A 21,385-nucleotide genomic window follows, 5' to 3' on the forward strand; every position below is an offset into this window, starting at 1 on the left:
TGGAGTTTTCCAGGAGCATGGCCAATTAGAGAGCGAAGAGAGGAACCCAGGGCCCAATGGGCAGCGCCTCCGGGGGCGGGAGCAGAGAGACAAGGAAATGCTGTCACCGCCGTTAACACGCACGTGGAGGTTTGTTAAAGGTATAGGTACTGCAGTAGCTCAGGTGGGGATCGGGGGAGGAGCCCCTGGGGGCTTAAGGAGAGTGGCCAGTAATAAGTGGGAGCCCCATCGTAGGTAACTGGAAGCCAGTTTTGGGCAGGAAGTACCACCTAGGAGGGGAGGTTGGTGGACTGGGAAAGAAAAAAATGGAAAATGGAATTAGGGATCTGACTCCGAGGCAAGGTGAATTGGGACACACAGAGAAAGGGGCAGTCTGATTGGAGGAAAATTGTGACTTGAGAGTGGGAGAGGTTGAAATAACTTTTATGGATCATACACTTGCTATGCAGTGGGGATGGGGGCTAGAACTCTGAGGTCTGGGGAGGTGCACTGGGGTCTGGAAGAGACTGGGATGAGAAGGGAGACCACTTAATGGGAAAGAAAAAGAGGGAAATTTGGGGTCAAACCATCCAAGATCAGACCCCTCTACCTCTTCCAGCTCTGATCTCCCTTCCTCCTGCCTCATATCTCAATTCTGCTGTCTTTTTTCCATGATACCATAAACAATGATACCCTGTCCAATTGCACCAAAGTTTATACTAGCCAGTGTTCTGTTAGATGAGAGGTTGTCACTTTCCCACCTCTCCCAGGCCTCTCCCATCTTGGCTGTTTCCCGTTTTTCACATTTTGCCTTTCCTAGGTAGTAAGGATAGTCCTTAGGTCAATGCCAGCAATATCCAAGGATATAGGGGAGCAGGTGACTGTACAAAGCCACTTCCAGGCTTTGTACATAAGACTGAGAAATGGGAAACCTGCCAATGCTCATCCCAGCTTTGACCTGCCTGGGGCAGCGTGGGGTTGAGGCCGCCATCATCTGGAAGGTTGCTGCAAGAGCCATCTAGGCAGGCCCCTAGGACTGTGCCAGGTAAGAGGGACTCCCGGTCTGCCTGGGTGTCTGCACTGGATACCTGTCAACCTTTATATATATATTCATGGCTTGAGCCATATAGAATCTGGAAGACACATTTTCTGCAAAGAAATTAGACCGTCTCAAGATTTGATTTAATCTTTGGAGTCTCCACTGGTTAGATTTTTTGATTCCATCATGATTGTTGATTTTTGATTCCATCTAGATTGTTGACTAGACTTACTTTCTTGTTGAAGTTGCCTTTCCAAATGTCTTCCCCAACCCCCAAGCCCCTGCATGTGAACCCTGTAAGCAATAATTAGTGTCCTTCATGGGGCCATGCTCTTTTTGCACTCCTGGGCTATTGCTACCCTGGATCTGGATTCTAATGGGCACCAAGATTAAGATTATTTGTGTAGTTTGCTTAAAAGTCAAGAACTGCAGGGCACGGATGGTGGCACATGCCTGTAATTCCAGCTACTCTGCAGGTTGAAGCTGGAGGTTTGCAAGTTCAAGGCCAGTCTGGGCAGTTGAGCAAGACCCTGTCTCAAAATAAAAAGTAGGAGGGGCCAGGAGACATAGCTCAGGATTTAATCCCCTGAACAGTAGAATAGTTGCAGGTATTTAACAGATGTTTCCATTAGATAAAGGGAAGCAAAACAAGGGGACAGACAGTCCAGAAGCCTCATAAAGCGAGCAGATGTTGGAATTTTCTTAACAAGTGTTTGCCACATGGACAATGGAACAGGCATTCAGGAAGAGGGAAGATGGTGAGTAAAGGCATGACACCTGGGGAATGGGAGGACTGCTGCTGGAGCCTGGCAGTCAGAAACAAGCCAAATGAGCCGGCAGAGCCCTGTGTTGGGTGCTGGAAGACTCCGCACGAAGGTGGTGAGGGCCGGGCTTTTTTTTTTTTTTTCCTGTACTGGAAATGAAACCTAGGGGTGCTCTACCACTGAGATACATTCCCAACCCTTTTTATTTTTTGATAAAAGTTTGGCTAAATTGCTGAAGCAGGCCTTGAATTATAGGCATGTGCCACCACGCCCATCATGAGCCATGCTTTTAATACACAATGATTCTATATTGAACTAGAGTCTAATTCTGATTATTTATTATTTATTTTAAGACCAGATGGAGAGAAAAAAGGGCTAGATTCTGACAGCCTCTCTCTTCCTTGGCAATTATCGAGGAAATTCACGGCTCATTCCCTTTTTAAAAAAATTTCCCCCTTTGTCTTGAAGATAGTAAGTAGGCTTGTGTTGCGCTTTTCTGTTTAGTTGGATTTGGTGTCTGGATCACTCAGCAGCCTGGCTGCTGGCTGTGACTGCTACTTATGCAACCCCTGGCAAGAGTTTTCTGAGTGGGAGAAATGAATTTTTTATTGGTGCTGCTTTTTCTCTTTCTCTTCTTCTTCTTCTTCTTTTTTTTTTTTGGGGGGGGGGGTATAGTTATTGAACCCAAGGGCACTCGTTCTACCATCAAGCTACATCCCCAGCTCTTTTTATTTGGAGACGGGGTCTCATCAAATTGTCCAGGCTGGCCTTGAGCTTTTAATCCTCCTACCTTTCAGCCCCTTGAGTTGCTGGGGTTATGGGCATGCACACATGCCAGGCTGGTACTGCATTTTCTTTAACACTTTGCCATATCCCCACACTTTGTAATATTATTAATCCTTTCTTGCGAAAGGCTGAAGTGAATAGAAAAAAAATTGCAAAACTTCATTATACAGAGAGTAATACTGGTTTCTCAATATGAAACAAAAAAGTCTGTGTGTTGGGAACTATGTCTTGCCTGTTTTTTTCTAATGCTTTTGCATTTATTTTCTTTTTTTTTTTAATATTTATTTATTTATTTTTAGTTTTCAGCGGACACAACATCTTTGTTTGTATGTGGTGCTGAGGATCGAACCCGGGCTGCACGCATGCCAGGCAAGCGCGCTACCACTTGAGCCACATCCCCAGCCCTGCATTTATTTTCTTAAACCTTGTTTTTCCTCTACTTATCTGATGGGATTACTAGGTTTCTGTTTTATTTTATTGATTGGATTTATGTTTGGGAACCTGCCTCTGGTGACCAAGTGGATAATTGACAAGGCAGGGTAAGACTGGTGACAGGGAGATGCTGCTCAGTGTAGTCGAGGTGGACACTGGGGCGGGCATGGCTGATGCATGAATGTTGGGAGGGAGTGTGGAGAGGAGAGATCACTCACTGGTTTTTGGCAACATGGGTGGTGCTGCTAATTCATTGGGGCGTGTTGGAGAAGGGAGTTTGTGGGGAAAGATGAATTCCTTATCATATCTGTGAAAGACACCCATGTTTGATTAGGTTAAATAGTAGAGTCTGGAGCTTAGGGGAGAGGTCAGGCACTATGTCACAAGTGGAGATACAGGGACTAATGAGATGTTTGCTGAAGAAATATAGCCTTGTGAAGGGCAGAGGTGAGAAGTTACAGTCAGGAACCAGGAGGCAAGAGGTAAATCTTTAAATGAGCAGCTACTTCATGTCTAACAGAGCAAAAGTTTTTGTTCATGAAGAAGCCATCACTTCATGAAACTGGACCGATTTAGGCATCATGAGCCTCTGAGGTGGCACTTGAAGCTATAGGGAAGATGAGAATGTCTGAGAAGAAGGGAGAGGACGTGGGAATGTTAAGCACTGTGGGGAAGGGGAGAGGTCCAGACTGTAATGATGAAATAGAGACTCAACTTGCCAGCAGCATGACCGGCACAGGGTTGGAGGCCTGGGGGGGCTCAGGATATTTCTTATCCTTGCGGTGAACTTACCTTGGAGCCTCAGAGGTAGCCACACCAGGACACACAGAATGGTGGGTGCTTGGTTCCTTGCTAGCTGGTGCCTGAGCTCTGAGTAGGTTATCAAGAGCTCAGAGGGGACTGGGTCCTCTGAAGCCCACTGTGGGATGAGAGGAGGCTGAGCCTTATCCATGCTCTGCCTGTGGTACTTGGCGGTTAACCCTCCACGTGCTCCCAGATTGCCTCCCACATCCATTCTGTAGTGTTCATTCGTGGGACTGATATTAGGGATCAGAGTGGGAGCTGCTTCACGGGAGAGATCACATCTCTTACTTTCTCTGGCTCTTTCTCAAAATCCCAGCCAATAGGGTGTGCTCAGGAAATGCTGATCTGTAACGATTATGCATAAATTGCTCTTGTTAAGCCTCTCTGTACAGTTGGGGGCTAGGCAGCAACAAACAGTGAGAAAGTGTTCGTTGATGGGAGGGATGTTAAGTTTTCAAAGGCCTAATGAATTACGTCAGTCTCAGTCCCTGGACCAGCTGCTTTGGTAATTAGTGGGGGCCCCAGGCAGTAGATGGAGGCCACGAGATGGGTTTTCAGGCAGGCCCAGAAGATGGGACCTGGCGGCTTTTCCTTTGGGAAATCCTGGTCTCTCTTGGCACTTGGCCTGCCCTGTGTCAGTTCTCATTTCCTCTTGGCCCAAGATCTCTGTGAGCAGGTTTCTAATCCCCCTCTCCAAGCCCTGAGTGCCTGTGGTAGCCCACTGGTGGTTTGCTTTTTTTCTCATCCATGGCTCTATTCATTGATTCCTTTTCCCAGCACCTCTTACCTCTTCTACTCCCCGAGTGCCTGTTCACCTAGGAAACCCAACTGTCACCTGTCCTGAGATTACTCTGCTTCCTTCCTTCCTTCCTTTTTAAATTTGTTTCTTAGAAAACCACATATGTTTATCCTGTATTTTTTTTTTTTTTGAGCATTCAAGACAGTGTCTTAATTGTCACAGTAGACATATCCAGGACTAAAAGGGTTTTCCAAATTGTTATGATTTGCATTTTCCGGGAGAGGGGGGCAGGAGGATACTAGTGATTGAATTCAGGAGTTTTTGACCACTGAGCCACGTCCCCAGTCCTATTTTGTATTTTAGTTAGAGACAGGGTCTCACTGAGCTGCTTTAGCACCACACCTTTGCTGAGGCTGGCTTTGAACTCGTGATCCTCCTGCCTCAGCCTCCCGAGCATTAGGATTACAGATGTGGGCCACTGCGCCTGGCTTTCTTTTTATTTTCAATTAATTAATTTAGTTTTTTAGTTGTAGATGGACAGATGGATACAATACCTTTATTTTATTTGTTTATTTGTATGTGGTGCTGAGGATCAAACCCAGAGCTTCACACATGCCAGGCATGTGTGGCTTCACCCCAGCCCCAAAGACTTCAGTCAAATCATATATTGTCTCTGAACTATGTAAGATCTCAGCCCAAATTAGGGTCCCTAGAATCTATGTTACATTAGTTATAAGCCCCCTGACGGATCCAGGGGGTGCCTGAGATGCTACCGGTGGCTCCTTGTGAGGGCTGGGCAAGGGGCAGCATGAAGGTGGGCTGTGGCTGGCAAGCTCTGCCCATAGCAGGTGCCCATGCCTCAGTCTCCAGAATCTCTGGATCCTAGTCACCCATTACACTAGCCCACTCTCCACAGGGAGTGTTGACCACTCTGATTGTGAAACTGGTTGCATGATCTTGTTCCACCTGCTTTGATTTTCACTTGTATGTTGCATTCCATTTCTTTCTTTCTTTTTTTTTTTTTTTGGGGGGGGGTGCTGTCAGGGATTGAACTCGGGGTACTTAACCCTTGGGCCACATCCCCCGTCCTTTTTATTTTTTATTTTTATTTATTTATTTATTTATTCATTTGTTTAGTTACTTTTGGTGCTAGGGATTTAACCCAGGGGCACCTAACCACTGAGCCACATCTCCAGCACTTTTAAAGTTTTTTTTTTATATTGAGTCAGGCTCACTAAGTTGCTTAGGGCCTCTCTAAGTTGCTGAGGCTGGCTTTGAACTTGTGATCCTCCTGCCTCAGCCTCCTGAGTTGCTGGGATTACAGGTGTGTGAACTTTTTTTTTTTTTAACATTTATATTTTAGTTTTAGGTGAACCACACCTGGCCCTTTTTATTTTTTATTTTGAGATAGGGTCTCTCTAAGTTGCTTAGGGCCTTGTTGAGGTGGGCCTCAAACTCACAATCCTCTTGCCTCAGCTTTCCAAGTCATTGAGATTACAGGACACACCACTGTGCCTGGCTGTACTCCATTTCTTGACTTAAGTAAAAAATTTTTTTTTAATTTTTAAAATTTTTGAGGCAATTTTAGATTTACTGAAAAATTACACATATAGTACAAAGATTTTCCATATACCCTTCACCCAGCTTCTTCTAAAATAAAGAGCTTACTAACCATAGCACAGTTACCAAAAACAAGAAATTAACAGTGATTCATAGGCTTTATTTGAATTTTGCCCCTACCCCCAACTAAAGTCCTTTTCCTCTTCTGAGATCCAGTCTGTTCTCATATTGCATTTGGTGGTCTTGTCCTCTTAGTCTCTAGGTCTCAGTCTTTGAGCTCTGTTGTCTACATCCCCTGACACACACACTTAAGAATGGGTATGGAGCTGGCAAGGTGGCTCACAACTCTAATCCCAGAGGTTGAGGTAGGAGGATCGTGAGTTCAAGGCTCAGCCTCAGCAATTTAGCAAGGCCCTAAGCAACTCAGTGAGACCTGTTTCTAATCCCTGCTTGGGATGTGGCTCAGTGGCTAAGCGCCCTGCGTTCAATTCCTGGTACCAAAAAGAAAAAAGAATGGGTATGGAATGTGGAGAGAGAGGGATCCACATCACTCTGGGAATGATACAGCAAATCTGGTTGGAGACAAACTGAAGGTCGGGTTGGCCTTGGGTGGGGTGGGGTAGTTTGCAGAACTGTGTAGACTGCAAAGCCTCTGCCATATTCCCTTTTGCCTGTGGTTAAGGAAGATGCTACTAGCCTGACTCTGTGTGTGTGTGTGTGTGTGTGTGTGTGTGTGTCTATTAGGATCTGAAATAGGACTGTTTCCTGAACTCAAATCTTGTCCATCCCTGGGGAGGCCAGGGTGTCCCCTTGCTATGACCTTACCAGTCCATGATTTTTTTTTTTTTTTTGCCATACTGGGGATTGAACCCAGGAGTACTGTACTCCTGAGCTCCATCCCTACTCAGTCTTTTTATTTTGGGCCCTTTTAATTGAATTTCTCGCTATATTACTAAGATTGGCCTCAAATTTGCCATCTTCCTGTCTCAGCCTTCTGAGTCCTGGGATTATAGGCATTACTACTGTGCCTAGCTCCTGCTGTATTCTTTTTTTTTTTTTTTAAATATTTATTGTTTAGTTATTGGCAGACACAACATCTTCGTTTGTATGTGGTGCTGAGGATCAAACCCGGGCCGCACACATGCCAGTCGAGCGCGCTACCGCTTGAGCCACATCCCCAGCCCTCCTGCTGTATTCTTTTTAAAATGTTTTTTTAGTCTTTGATGGACCTTTATTTATATGTGGTGCTGAGGATCAAACCCATACCTCACACATGCTAGGCAAGTTCTCTACCACCAAGCCACAACCCCAGCCCTCCTGCTGTATTTTTAAACAATTGAGCCAACATTTAAAGATTTGGAGACTTCACACAAAACTCTGTGTTTTAAGTCAGCTTTCCAATATTGCACCTAACAGAATGCCCGAGATAAGAGGAAGGTTGTTGCGGATGGGAGGCTGAGGCAGGAGGATTGCAGGTTTGAGGCTAGCTTTAGCAACTTAGTAAGACCCTGTGTCAAAAAAAATAAAATAAAATAAAAAGGATTGGGAATGTAGCTTAGTGATAAAGCACTCCTGAGTTCAATCCCCAGCACCAAAAAAAAAAAAAAAAAAAAAAGGTGGGAGGGCTAGGATTTCAACTCAGTGGTGTAGAGTGCCCTTGGGTTCGGTCCCCAGTACTGGGGGTTGGGAAGAAAGAAAGAAAAAGGAGAGGTTTATATTTCAGCTTAGTTTTGGAGGTTTCAGTCCATGGTTGGTTGGCTCTGTTGCTTTTAGGCCTGTGGGGAGGCAGTAGATCATGGTGGAAATGCGTGATGAAGCTGCTTACTTTCTGTGGCTAGGAAGGAAAGACAGGAAAAGGAGGGGCTGGAGTGCCAATATTCCCTTCAAGGCCATGCGCCAATGAGCTGACCTCCTCCAGGTCCACACCTCCCAATGGCACCATAGGCTGGACCAGGCTTTAAACACATGGACCTTTTGAGATGTGCAGGATCCAAACCATAGCACTCCACATTTCTAGTTTCTCTTACAAAAGTCAACAGACGTGGCATTCTTGCACAGCACCAACTGGCCAAAGCCAAGTAGGGACACCCAGTTGGTGGAGTGTGTGTCCCAGTTTTTGGTTTTTGTTTCAGTGCTGGGAATCAAACCCAGGGCCCTGGACATGCTAGGCAGGCACTCTGCTACTGAGCTACATCCCCAGCCCTGTGTGTCCCAGTGTCATAGTCATGTACTCCCCAATATTTCATTTGCCATGGTGCTTGCTCTGTTTTCCTTACAGTTGAAAATGGTTTCCCTCTGGTCCCGAAGCCACTGAGTGCAGTGGGCTAGTGTTTAATTGAAACACGTGACAACTAGAGAAGAAGCCCCCCACCCCAACGGCCTCGCGGGCCTGAAGAATGCCCCAGAAGGAAGGTCTGATTAGAAGAGACTGGAATGAGGTAGGGTAGGAAGGAATCAGCCTTCAAGGGAGGGAGGGAGGTGGGGGAGAGTTCCTAGATCACAGCTCATCTCTAAAGGATGCCAAGGTGTCAGGTCAGTTTCTTCACAGAAAGCATAAGGCACCAGCCTTGGAATCCACTCCCAGGAACAGTAATTCTTTGTGCCTAAGAGCAAAATCAAGAACGTGTGGCAGAAAGGAGCCAGTTGGTTAATACATCCCTTCTCTCCACCAGCCCCTCATTCAGAGCATGCAAGGCAGTTTTCCAGCTGTGCCACCCACACATAGGGGATAGGTAAGTGTACCTCACGCCTTCCCCCGGTTGTCAGAGCAGCAATGAGATGCAGGGCTGATGGGCTGAGGAAGAGGTTCTCTGCCAGGGTCCATTCAGCTGCTCTTCTAGTATTTTGCCCTGAGAATTGAATGTAATGGGAAGGGTCTCCCTACCTGCTGACAAGTGAGCAAAGGCAGAGAACCTGGATCCATCTAAGATCCTTGTCCTTTTTATTTTTTTAGTCCTGTGCAGGTCAACTGGCACTAAAAGAAAAGCTGTTTTGTAGCAATGCAGGTAGCTGGCAACAAAGGCAAGAGGACAGGGCAGTGAGAATGAGCCTCACCACTCCTGAACAGGACCGCCACCCTGGGTGTCCTGAGGGTGAGTAAAAAGCACATTCTGTTCTCTGCGTGCTTGAGATGACTCGCCTTTCCCTTCAGCCCCAGATGCTCTGCTCTTCAGGCCCCAAAGAGGCTTAAATATCAGCTCTGACCTTTACCTGCATAATACCACAACCCTGGACTTCCTGCCTCCCCCCTCAAAAAAAAAAAAAAAAAAAAAAAAAAAAATCCCCACCAAAACTTCAGATCTGTAAAACCAAAAGGTGTCCATCAACTGACTGCCCTCCCTGGGATGCTGGACAAGGGGACAGAAGAAAAACAGAACCTGGCCAGCCAGGGTCCTTTTAGGAAAAGCTGGGCTCACAGGCCTCTAGCTGCTGGGCCCTCTGAGGAATCTGCCTGGTCCTGTGCCTTAGGAAGGGCCCTGAGTCCTTGGGAAACTGTTTTTTCCAGACTCTGAGCCTTTTGGAAGTGGCTAAGCCAAAGTCCCTTGGCTCTTCTCCCTAAACTTATTATGGGCTATGAGGCCAAAGCCCTCCCCTCCAGGGCCTGGGAGTTGTGGGGGAGTCAGCTTGCTGGCTGAGGGAGTGCCTGCTGTAACTTGTCTCTGTGGCAGAAGCAATACTGGCTTGTGGAAAAAAAACAAACAAACACTAGGTGGGCCCTGGCCTCTGAGAAGGTCCCTGGAGACGCTCTGGGGACTTCACTGTGAAGCACATATGGCTGCAGCCCCTAGGCAGGGTTCTATCTTGGTCCAGGTGTGGATCGCTCTGAGAGACAAAGGCTCCCTCCTCTGGAGTCCTTCTCTGAGCCCTCCAAGGTAAAACAGAAAGGAAGCCAAACTGCCAAGGTGCAGATTTTGCCTCAGGCAACTAAATTTATTAGCAAGAAAAAATTTTTGTCAGCCCAGCACTGACCAACAGAGTACATTGTTAATAAAGGATAACAAATCTGTCACTTAATTCATAAAACATACCTCAAGCAGTTACAACTAAAAATAAAGTTGGATTTTTGTTTAATTTAAAAGCCTCAAAAATAACAAGCAATATGTTTTTTAAAACATGTAGTAGACACAATCGTCTATTATACAATATACACTGTACACAGTTGAGCTTGGGTGGGGCAGGTGAGATGAGGGGGAGGGAGGAGGTTCAGGATGGAGGTGTTTTTGAGTTGAAATGCTGTGTCACTTAGAAAAGAGAATTGCTAGAGTGAGAAAAAAATTCATATGCTCATCATCGCCCCCCAAAACCCTAAACTGAAAGCAGGCATGGGGGGAGGTGGTTACGAAGGAAAGGAAGAAGGGAGCAATTAAATAAAACGTCCTTAAAGCACACACAATACACAGTGTTCATCATCTGAAGTAGAGAATATAAGGCAACGTTCTCCATAGAAAAAGGGGTGCAGAGAGGAGTCCACGGGTGTCTGATGTTTGAATGGGAAGTTGGAATGTCTGGAGGAGAGCCGAGGCAGGGCTGGGCAGTGGAGTGGAGGTGGCTCCTGAGCCTCTGCAGAGGTGGGTGCCAGTGGGAGGCTGGGTGCCAGGCACCAGGGCATCCCTAGTGGGTGGGTGGGGGCAAGGAGGCACAGGAGTTGGGGGGCATGGCACGGTGGGACTCCGGCAGTGTTGGGAGTGTTGGAGGCAGGGAACAGGGCAGGGGCGGGCTCACTTTGCTCCTCGACGGAGTGAAATGCGTTTTTCCTTTGGAAATAAGGGTTCCCACGCGTCCTGGTTTAGAACGTCTCATTGGGCATGGCCAGTGTCCATGGTCTGGGCAGGACGGGAGCTCATGGTGGGAAGGAAGGGCCAGGGCGGAGCCAAGGGGCTTCAGAAGGAGAGCACAGGGAGCAGAGCCCCTTCCTGTGGGGACACAGCCACAGAACAGCAGCGGGGCTGAGGGCAGCTGTGGGCACCTGTTCACTAGGGGCCCAGGCAGGACAGATGGGGGAGTTGTGTCTTCAGGTCCTCCTGTCTCAGTTGGCCTTATAAGTTCTTCGTGACCAGGTGGGTCTTGTAATGCTTGGTGAGGTGGTCACTTCTCATGAAGCGCTTCTGACACTGGGCACACTCGAAGCGTTTGTCCCCTGGGAAGAGGAGATGTCCATCACATGTGGAGCCCATGTGCAAACACTGTGGTACCCCAAAAAGAAGGGAGTACATGAGGGGCCCCTGGTAAAGCTGTCATGGCCTCGTTGCCATGTTCTGTCCACCTCTTGCTCAGATATTTTCTCCCTGCCATCTGCTGCTCTACACTCTGATCCGTCCTCACTTCCCTGCCCCATCTGACCTCTCCAGTCTCCTATGTTCTCTTCCTTATCTTTGCCCAAGATGTTCACCCTGAGCCCCTGCAGTCTTCTCTTGTGGGACTGCCTGCCTGCTTTGTTCTGATCTGTGTTCCTTGGGCTTTACACCTGCATCAACACCTTCCCTCACAGGAAGGCCCCACTCCACTCTGACCTCACCAGCCCTGAGCACTTACTGACCTGAAGCACACTGACCCCGGCCAGGTCAGCCACTGTTCAGTGAAGTGTTTACTCTTCTGCGTCTGTCCCACCACCCTGGCCAGGAGCTTTGGGTCACAAGTCCCCTACCCCAGTCCCAGTACAAGGGGTCTGTCTGCTCACTGGGGCATTCACTATAGCATTTTTCTAATAGTTTTGCATTATTTGCCAGTACATTCAAACATGTGATATCAAACCTACAATACAAAAAACAATATTGCTTAGGAAATAAATGAGTAAAACAGATAAACAATTTAAGGAAAATCATTATGTAAATAACAACAGGAGGACAGCATGGAATAGTGATTAAGAAATGGACCTGGGGGCTGGGGCTGTCGCTCAGTGGCAGAGCTTGCCTAGCATGTGTTCAGTCTTCAGGCATGGGCTCAATCCTCAGCACCACATAAAAAGAAACAAATAAAATAAAGGCATTCTGTCCATTTACAACTATAAAAAGATTTAAAAAAAAAAAAAAAAGAAAGAGAGAAAGAAATGGACTTAGGAGCCAGAGAGCCTGGGTTTGAACCTGGCTCTGCCTGTCATTAGCTAGGTGACCTGGCCGCCTCTCCAGGCCTCAGTAAGATGGACATTATCAAAGTACCTCCCAGAGTGTCCTTACCGGGATTAACTCAGGTAATCTGTAATGTCTTCTGAGAGTGTAGCACACTAAGTGATTTTATGCAGATGTGGCAGAGGTCACTGGGGTCATGTAATGCAGTGATACCACTCTGGAGGAACACTGCGATTAAGGAATGGCCGCAAAGAATTTCTGGGGTAACCTTTGGACAGTCGGTAGCTCTTGTTCAATGTAGCAGCTCCTGACAGGCCAGGGTGCTGGTGCACCGAGGGCAGCAAAACAGGGCTGAAGGGAGGCGGGAGCTGACCTGTGTGGGTGCGAGCGTGCCGCTGGAGCTCATCACTCCTCGTGAACCTCTTTCCACAGAAGAACCAGTTGCAGACGAATGGCCGCTCCCCGGTGTGCAGGCGCACATGGGCCCGCAGCAAGGATGTCTTCCGAAAAGTCTTGCCGCAGTCTGGGATGTGGCACACGTGCTTCTTCTTGCCTTGCTCTCCAGACCTGAGAATTGGATTAAGGGTGGGGTGGAGGGAATGGGAAGAAGGGAAGGAGGTGGACAGAAATAAGATACAGCAAGGTTGTAGGCACAGAAAAGACAAAAACAAACAAAAAAACAATGCTAAAGGTGTAGCTCAGTGGTAAAATGCCCCTTGGTTCAATACTCAGTACTGGGGGAAAAAAAAAAAGACAAGCTAAGCATAAGCCCTGGGCACCCCTGGAGGGGCTTGGGGAACAGTGCACATGCCAGGATGCTGGTGTGGCCTAACCCTTGGATTACCTCTTCTCCCCATCCTTGCAGTTGGGACATGTGCAGGCCATGCGGCGCCGCTTCTCCCCAGGCTGGGCCTCTCCGGCCAGGGCCTGCTCCATCTGTAGCTGTATCTGGGTGGGGCTTAGCCCACTGATGGTCAGGTTGTTTCCAGAAACATTCTGCACCGTCAGCTGCTGCTGCCCTGTGGTAAAGAGAAGGCCACAGTTTACAGAGAGGAAGCCTGAAACCTTGAGTCAAAAGTTCTTCCTTTCTGCACAAAAGGATAATCACTGCAGCTGCTATTTTTGAGAACCTGTTAGAGACCTCAGATAAACCTATAACAGATACTATTATCCCCAATTCAGAGAAGAGGAGACCACATTAAATAACATATCAAGGTCACATGGCTAATAGATAGTAGAACCGGAAGTGAACCCAGGTTCAGAGTCACTGCCCTGAACCATCATACTTCACAGGCAAAATTCATTCAACTCACCTCATCTTTTTATTATTATTTTATTTTTATGTGTATTTATTTTTTGCATTACTGTGGATTAAACCCTGTATGTCACACATGCTGAGCAAGAGTTTTACCACTGAGCTACACCCCAGCCTCGCCTTTTTAAAAATTTTTTTGGTACCAGGGTTGAACCCAGGGGTACTTAACCATAAAGCCACATCCAAGCCCTTTATGTGTGTGTGTGTGTGTGTGTGTGTGTGTATATATGTATTTTTTTTTTTTTGAGACAGTGCCTCATAAGTTGTTGTTGAGGCTGGTTTTGAACTTGTGATCCTCCTGCCTCAACCTCCTGAGCCGCTGGGATTACTGGTTTGTGCCACCACACCTAGCATCCCAGCCCTTTTAAATTTTGAGACAAGGTCTAAGTTGCCAAGGCTGGTCTCAAACTTGAGATCTTTCTACCTCAGCTTAGAGTAGTTAGAACTGCAGGCATATGCCACTGTACCAAACTAAAAATGCACTTTTAAGATGTTGCCTACAGGGGTTGGGGTTGTGGCTCAGTGGCAGAGCACTTGCCTTGCACATGTGAGGCACTGGGTTCGATCCTCAGCACCACATAAAAATGAATAAACAAAATAAAGATATTGCATCCATCTATAACTAAAAAATATTAATTAAAAAAAAAAAGATGTTGCCTACATGAACCAGGTGGATGAAGCAGATGCATAATCCTGGCTACTTGGGAGACTGAGGCAGAAGGTTGCCAAGTTTGAGGCCAGCCTCAGCAACTTAGTGAGACCTTGTCTCAAAATTTAAAATAAAGTGGTAAAGCTCCACTGGGTTCAATCCCATGTGCAACCAAAAAAAAAAGTTAAAGACATTGCCTACATGATTCCAGTTACAAAGGGTCTTACCTGGCATTGTCTTAGAGCATTCTTCCTGTTTCCTCTACCTTAGGCCCTTGTTGATTATCCACTCTACTTTTAGGATAAAAGTCTCTAGGGACTTCTGTTAGTAAGAGAAGATAGTTTTATGGGCTCTGGGAAAAATTAAGTCCTCTAGGATGCCTTGTCCTCTCTTTTGGGGCCCCCAAATGGGAAAACCAAATGCATAAAGTACTGTAAATTCAATAAGGATGAAGAGGTGAGCCAGGAATGGTGGTACACACCTGTAATCCCAGCTATATGGAAGGCCGAGGCAGGAGGATCACAAGGTTGAGGACAACTGGCCTAATTTAATTTAGACCCTGTCTCAAACATTTAAAAGAATAATTAAAAGCTGGGGATATAGCTTAGTGGTAGAGTGCCCCTGGGTTCAATACTTAGCACCCCAACAAAAGATGAAGAGAGGAGATTCAGAGTTCCTGCTACCTTCAAGTTTTCCCTTCAACCAGATATAGGATGCAAAGAAGCACTTTTGCTAGGTAGCTTCAATTCTTCCTGTGATTATTTCTGAGGCCACTTTCTCAGCATACATACCACCAGTGACCTAAAGTACAGCACAAGCTTTCTCACCATCCAGGGTTCCTTCCTCACCCTCAATCTCAATGCCAGCCTTTCTAAGAAGCTTTTGACTTCCTTTACTCAGAATCTCCCCTGAACATATGTCCTCAGTTTGTATCAAATTAATCTGGGTACCCCAGGAAATTTTCCATCAGATTCAAGGTCTAATGGAGACTATGTGATTTACTCTATCTCACAGCTCTACTCTAAGAACCAATTGGGAAGATACACATGGACGTGCTCTTAGGCTGCAGAGGACCGGGCAAAGAATGGGCAGTATCCTCACTGCTGCTACTGGGAATCCCCAGGCTGGCTTCATTCCCACGTGCTGGGCACACAGGCCTTGTTGCCAACCACGTGGCTGAAGCCTGTTTCCTCACCGCCAGTGTTGGTGATGGTGACAGGTACACCCTGGACCTGGACTCCATTGATGTTGATGGTCTGCATGGCCTGGGCCGCCGCAGCCAGCTGTGCAGCATTCAGGCTGATGATGCTCCCAGCGGGTGCAATCTTTGGCAAGGGGCGCTCTTTTCGGAGAATTGCAGCTGAGTGCTTTTTGCTGGTCCCACTCAGATGGGGAGCCCGGGGTGCAGGGCTGCTACACGTGGTGGTTGAGGTGGTTGCAGCTGTAGCTGGGGGGCTGTCCTGGACAAGGACTGTCTGTACTTCACCAGAAGGTGTGCGGATGTAGACCTGGGGGGGCCAGAGAGAAAAAGTAAGTGCTCTGGGAAAGAGGGCTCCTGCACCTTCATATCTCCTTGCCCAATTAAGAACAGGCAGTGCCTCTCTGTCAGCCCAAGTCTCTCTTCCAACAGCCCAAATCTACATTTATACACTGTTGATGTTCAACAAGGGGCTCCTTGTACTAAGCTAGCAAGGCTGGCTATTGATTTAAAACCAAACTTTTAATTTACTGTGTTAACACAGAAAAATGTCAATGCCAAATCTCAGAGTTGGAGAATTAGAAGATAGTGACCCCAAGACAAAGAAAAACAGATTCATGTTAGTCCTCAAGAGACATGTAAATAAGAAATAATCTTTCTCCAATCCAGACTGGCAAAGATAAAAAAAAGTGTGTATATATATATATATATATATTATCTATGTCTGTAGACATGTCTATTGATGTGTACTTCCTAGCTGTGTCCACTAAGCAACACCTTTGTAGCAATAAGCTCACGCCAGCACCCAAGCCCCAGCTTCTAAATCAATGCTCCACTAAAGGGAATGGGAGAAGCTGCCATTGTAGCTCAGTGGTAGAGCGCCTGCCTAGCATGTGTGAGGCACTGGGTTTGATCCTCAGTAGCACATAAAAAATAAAGGTATTGTGTTCATCTACAACTGAAAAAAAAAAATCTTTTTTTTTTTTTTAATTTAAAGGGAATGAGAACTCCCCAGAGAAAGAGCTAATTCCAGGTTGGGGCAGGGAAGGTACAAGAAGAGATCAGGACGCTTGTGCTGGCAAGTTAGGGAAATGCCCACAGCATGGTGAGGATAGGTGAAAAGCCAGCACGAGGGACCCCACTGATCAAATCTGGGACAATTTAAACATTGAAATAGTTATATTAATGTATTATAACCCATTGAATAAAACAGGAATCCATGAGTCCATACTGAAAAACATATAAATGGGATGGAGAATGAGAGAATTAAAAAACTGCTGTCACATCCTCCGAGAAGAGGAACCTGGACTCCTAAGAGAAATGGTTGATTCTTAGGCTGGAGCTGGGAAGATCAAGGAATGAAGTCCTGATGTTCCAGTGTGGATGAACCTGGAGATTATGCTAAGTGAAAGAAACCAGTCACAAAAGACCTTCTGTTGTAGAGTCCATTCATGTGAAATGTCCAGAATAGGCAATGCACAGGCAGGAAATAGACTAGTGGATGTCAGAGGCTGAGGGGAGGGGAAATGGTAAGTGATGAAGGCTGCACAACTCTGTAAATATACTAAAGACCATGGAACTCGACACTTTGAGAGGGTGATTTTTATGGTGTGTGAATACCTCAAAAAAGCTGAATTTAAAAAAAAGGATGAGAACATGTCAAAAGTATACAGGATTCAGCATGAAAGAGTTCCCAATGACCAAAACTGGAACAATTTTAAGCAAAAAAAAGTAGTACTGGCTTATAACCCAAAGTATAAAATATACATGAGTCCATAGTGATATAAATAAATGATTGAATAAGTAAATAAATGGGGAAAAGAGACAAATTCAGACTTAGCAACTGATTTCCATAGAACAAAGGGAAAAGTAACAACTTGTAAAGACAGCTGGCGAACACCACCTTTGGCAGCTTCACCAAGGGACAAGGGCTAACATCACAGGGGGTGTCCTGTACCCCTGTTGCAACGTGATGAAAAGGGTACTTTGCCTCTGGTATTCATTACAAAACCCCAGAACTTCAGTCTAATAATCATAAAAACATCAGACAAATTTAGACAGGGGACTTTCTACAGGGTACTTGGCCAGTGCCCCTGTCAAGATCATGAAAAACAAAGACAGAAACAATCACTGACAGAGGGCCTGGGGAGTTGGAGGCCAGCCTGGGAAACTTGGTGAGACCCTGTCTCAAAATGAAAATAACATAAAGGGCTGGGGATGTAGCTCAGTAGACAGTGCCCCTGGGTTCAGGACCTCATGCCAAAAGTAATAATGATGACAAAGATGTTGTTATAGCTAAAGTGTATGATTATTTCTTCAGGAAGATCTGATTTAAGTCCTGCCTCCAACAGTCTGAAGATGAAGAAAAGGTGACTGAGACTGCCGAGGATGTGCATACCACACCTGAGCAGGTATTGCTTCAGCTCTTCGCTTTTATTTATTTATTTTTTGCAGTATTAGGAATTAAACCCAGGAGTGCTCTGTCACTGAGCTATATCATGAGTCCTTTTTATCTTTTGAGACAGGGTCTCACCAGATTGCCTAGACTGGCCTCAAACTTATGATCTTCCTGTCTCAGCCTCCCAAGTATCTGTGATTACAGGTGTGCATCCAGCAGTTTTTTTACCTTTAAAGTAGTTCTGATAATAGGATCTTAAATATTGTGAAATAAACAATTTGTAAAAAGTCACCTGGCAATATATAATACACACCAGAAGGAAGTAGAAATTCTAAGGAAGGCCTCAGATTTCCTCTTGTATGACTTCCATGTCCCCAGCTCAAATTCAAAGGCATTTCTTCTCTATCCAGGAGATCACACTGTTACTAATGTGGTCCTCTCTCTACAGCCATCTTTATTTTATTTTTTTGGTACCAGGGATCGAGACCAGGGGTGCTTAACTACTGAATCACACCCTCAGCACCACCACCCTTTTTTGAGACAGGGTCTTGCTAAGTCACTTAGAGCCTCACTAAGTTGCTGAGGCTGGCTTTGAATTTGCAATCCTCTTGCCTCAGCCTCCCAAGCTGCTGAGATTACAGGTGTGTGCCACTGTGACCAGCTCTACAGGTATCTGGATTACAAATTCCTCAATGGCAGGAACTAATTTTCTATATTAAAAAAAAACAACAACCCATCATCAATTTTAATGGTAGCATCTACTACACAGAGTCAAGGTGGAGAATGGAAAAGTGTGGGGTTTAAAGTTAGAAATCTGAGTTGAGGACAGGCATGGTGATGAATGCCCATACTCAGCTATTTGGGAGGCTGAGACAGGAAGACTGCCAAGTTCAAAGACAACTTCACCGAGTTGAGATCCTGTCTCAAAATAAAAAATAAAAATATCTAGGCCCAGGTGCGTGGTGCTTGCCTGTAATCCCAGCACCTTAGGAGGCTGAGGCAGAAGGATCGAAAGTTCAAAGCCAACTTCAGCAACTTAGTGAGGCCCTAAGCAACTCAGTGAGACCCTTTTTCTAAATAAAATATTAAAAAAGGTCTAGGGATGTAGCTCAGTGGTAGAGCACTCCTACGTTCAATCCCCAGTACTACAAAAATGAAAAGGAGAAAGAGGAACAGAAAAGATCAGAAAATTCTGATTTGAATCCTGGTGCTTGTCACACCCCAAGAAATTTTGGGTACTTTCTAACATCTCTGAGTTCCCAGTTCTCCATCTGCAACATGGGCACAATCTCTGGAAGCATGCACAAAGAGTAAAATTTGCCTCACAGAGCCAAAGAGATTTGGAATAATTGAGCACTTTTTTTTTTCTTGGTAGTCTTGGGGTTTAAACCCAGGGGTCCTCGACCACTGAGCCACTGAGAGAGGGTCTTGCTAAGCTGCTTGGGGCCTCAGTAAGTTGCTGAGGCTGGCATGTGCACCGATATGCCCAGCCCTTTTTTATTTTGAGACAAAATCTCATTCAGTTGTTGAGGCTAGCCTCCAACTTTTCATTCTCCTGCCTCAGCCCCCAAGTAGCTAGAATTGTAGGAGAGTGCCTCCACGCCCAGCTTAGACAACCATAAGAAATGTAAAAGAAGAAAACATGCTTGTTGAATTCAAAATCCTAGATGAATTTAACCTAAATGTTCCTGCTGTAAAACTAGACTGCTCCTATTATTATTATTAATTATTATTTATAATTAACAGTGATTAGCACATTTCTCATTGTTACTTTACATCAGATTCTATGGTTCTGACTAGAAATTTTCATTTTTGCTGTCCTATGTAATTCTATAATAAGAAGTCAGCTTTATTATTAAAAGATATACATTTGTCTCCTACCCATCCCCAAAAATATTCCCCATAAAGAAAAAGGATCAGGGGGCTGGGGTTGTGGCTCAAGTGGTAGAGCGCTCGCCTAGCACCTATGAGGCACTAGGATTGATCCTCAGCACCACAAACAAATATAAAGATATTAAAAAAAAAAAAAGGATCAAAATAAAACTTCATTTCATCTGCTTTCTATAGATAAGCAGTACTTGGTCCAAGATCTGAAGAGAGCTTGTTTGTCATACAGAAATGGCCACTTCCTGCCCACCCAAATGCTATTGATTCCAACACCCAGATCAAATCAGGAGATGACCTACCTCTCCTTCAAAAGCAAGCTGAGGGGTAATCAGAGGAGAAAAGGGAGGCAGGGCAGAGGGTGTATGGTACCTGAGTAGGTGTTGACTCAGCCGTCTGGATCTGAAAGTTCTGGGAGGGCTTCTGGGGGACGGTGGGGAGGGTGGCAGATGCAGCCTGCACTACCCGCAGAGCCTGCTGGGGGATCTGCACCACCTGCTGTTGCTCGGCCTTGGGCGGCACCACCTGGACCTGCTGGACCACAGCTGGCTGGCCACCCCCAGGGCTCTGAACAATCAGCAGGTTGTTTCCTGCCTGGATGATGTTGTCTGCAGTGGTCTCAATCAGTACCGTCTCCACCTGCTCAGCCATAGCCACAGATGGCTGGGAAGCAGGAAGGCTCTTCTTCCTGGCTTTCTTGTTAGTCTTAGACAGAGGGGTGGGAGGGCTTTCAGTGAGGAGCTGAGTGGCTGCCCCAGTGTCACTCGCGTTCATAAGGTTGTTGACGGGCAGGGTGAGCGTCACGTTGCCACCTCCACCTGTCAGCTTTACCACGTTGGCCCCACTCTGCACAGGGGTGGTGGTTGCACTTGACTTCTGGACAGGGGCTGGCTTGATGGGGACAGGCTTGTGACTGGACGACGAAGGGGTGATGATGGCCTGGTTGGTGCCTGGGATGATCTGGATCTGGTTGGTGAGATTGGGCTGCACCTGGATGGTCTGGGAACTGCTTGCCTGAATCTGAGGGACCGCCTGGTACTGGATATTGGCATTTGACCGGTTCCCTTTGTTGATCATGGTGGGGTTCTGGATAGCGAATACCAGCTGCCCTCCAGGATAGGAGGTGCTCAGTTGTGACCCCTGAATCTGAAGTATATTTCCTTTGGAGGATAAGATGCCAAAGCTATTTTTGCCAGGACTCAGAGGAAGTGGGGCAGGTTTGATAGGGACCAGTTTCCGTGGTGTTGGCTGGGGGGGAGCAGGAGGTGTCACAGCAGCTTCAACAGCTGGAGGGCCAATTTTGCTACATGTTGCAGCAAGCAGGGCCAAAGGAGATGGCTGGGAGTCCTGCAAAAACCAGCAGAGGAAAGGAGTGAGACAAGAAGGCCTGGGGCTGGCTGCGCATCAGCCCTTCATGATCCTCTAAGGTGGCAGCCCTCTGTGTGCTCTTCCCTGCCTGTGTCACCAGCATCCCTTTGGTTTTTCTGCCAACCAAGTAAGGAAAGGCAGGACAGTACTTTCTCAGGAATTCCCTAGAAGCAGCCCCTGGGTGGGATGAACTAGCAGTGTGGGCTAGCCTCACATTTACCAGGATAATGATGCTCTTTAGTCCCAGAAGGAGTTCTATCACACCATCATAGGGAAGGAGAAATCCCTGAAATCCCTGACTGTTCCACTGACAAAGGAAGGAGGGGGAAAAGGACAGGCAGCAAAGGGACAAACACACTGGTATTTTCTAGTGCTTCCTACATGCAATGCCATGGACTAGGGAAG

General features: G+C 46.4%; 1 protein-coding gene and 1 long non-coding RNA gene across 2 annotated transcripts in view; one reads left to right on the forward strand and one right to left on the reverse strand.

Annotated features, from left to right (window-relative positions):
* Window positions 1-147: 147 nt before the first annotated feature.
* On the forward strand, window positions 148-20,007 carry LOC114083401 (uncharacterized). The gene is made up of 8 exons (XR_011705103.1): window positions 148-1,024; window positions 1,651-1,776; window positions 8,382-8,541; window positions 8,776-8,835; window positions 9,057-9,195; window positions 15,147-17,741; window positions 17,856-17,932; window positions 19,796-20,007. It is a non-coding gene; the product is annotated as an uncharacterized lncRNA (long non-coding RNA).
* Window positions 10,007-21,385, reverse strand: part of Sp2 (Sp2 transcription factor) — a 29,881-nt gene continuing 18,502 nt past the window's right edge. Inside the window, exons 3-7 of the mRNA XM_027924677.2 lie at window positions 19,985-20,959; window positions 15,328-15,640; window positions 13,013-13,187; window positions 12,542-12,735; window positions 10,007-11,240 (exon numbers count right to left, since the gene is read on the reverse strand). Of these exons, the coding sequence (XP_027780478.2) occupies window positions 11,140-11,240; window positions 12,542-12,735; window positions 13,013-13,187; window positions 15,328-15,640; window positions 19,985-20,959 (1,758 nt within the window). The 3' untranslated portion in view covers window positions 10,007-11,139. The remainder of the gene's footprint in view (window positions 11,241-12,541; window positions 12,736-13,012; window positions 13,188-15,327; window positions 15,641-19,984; window positions 20,960-21,385) is intronic.

The sequence above is a fragment of the Marmota flaviventris genome, chromosome 17 (assembly GCF_047511675.1).
Source record: "Marmota flaviventris isolate mMarFla1 chromosome 17, mMarFla1.hap1, whole genome shotgun sequence".
Lineage (NCBI taxonomy): Eukaryota > Metazoa > Chordata > Mammalia > Rodentia > Sciuridae > Marmota > Marmota flaviventris.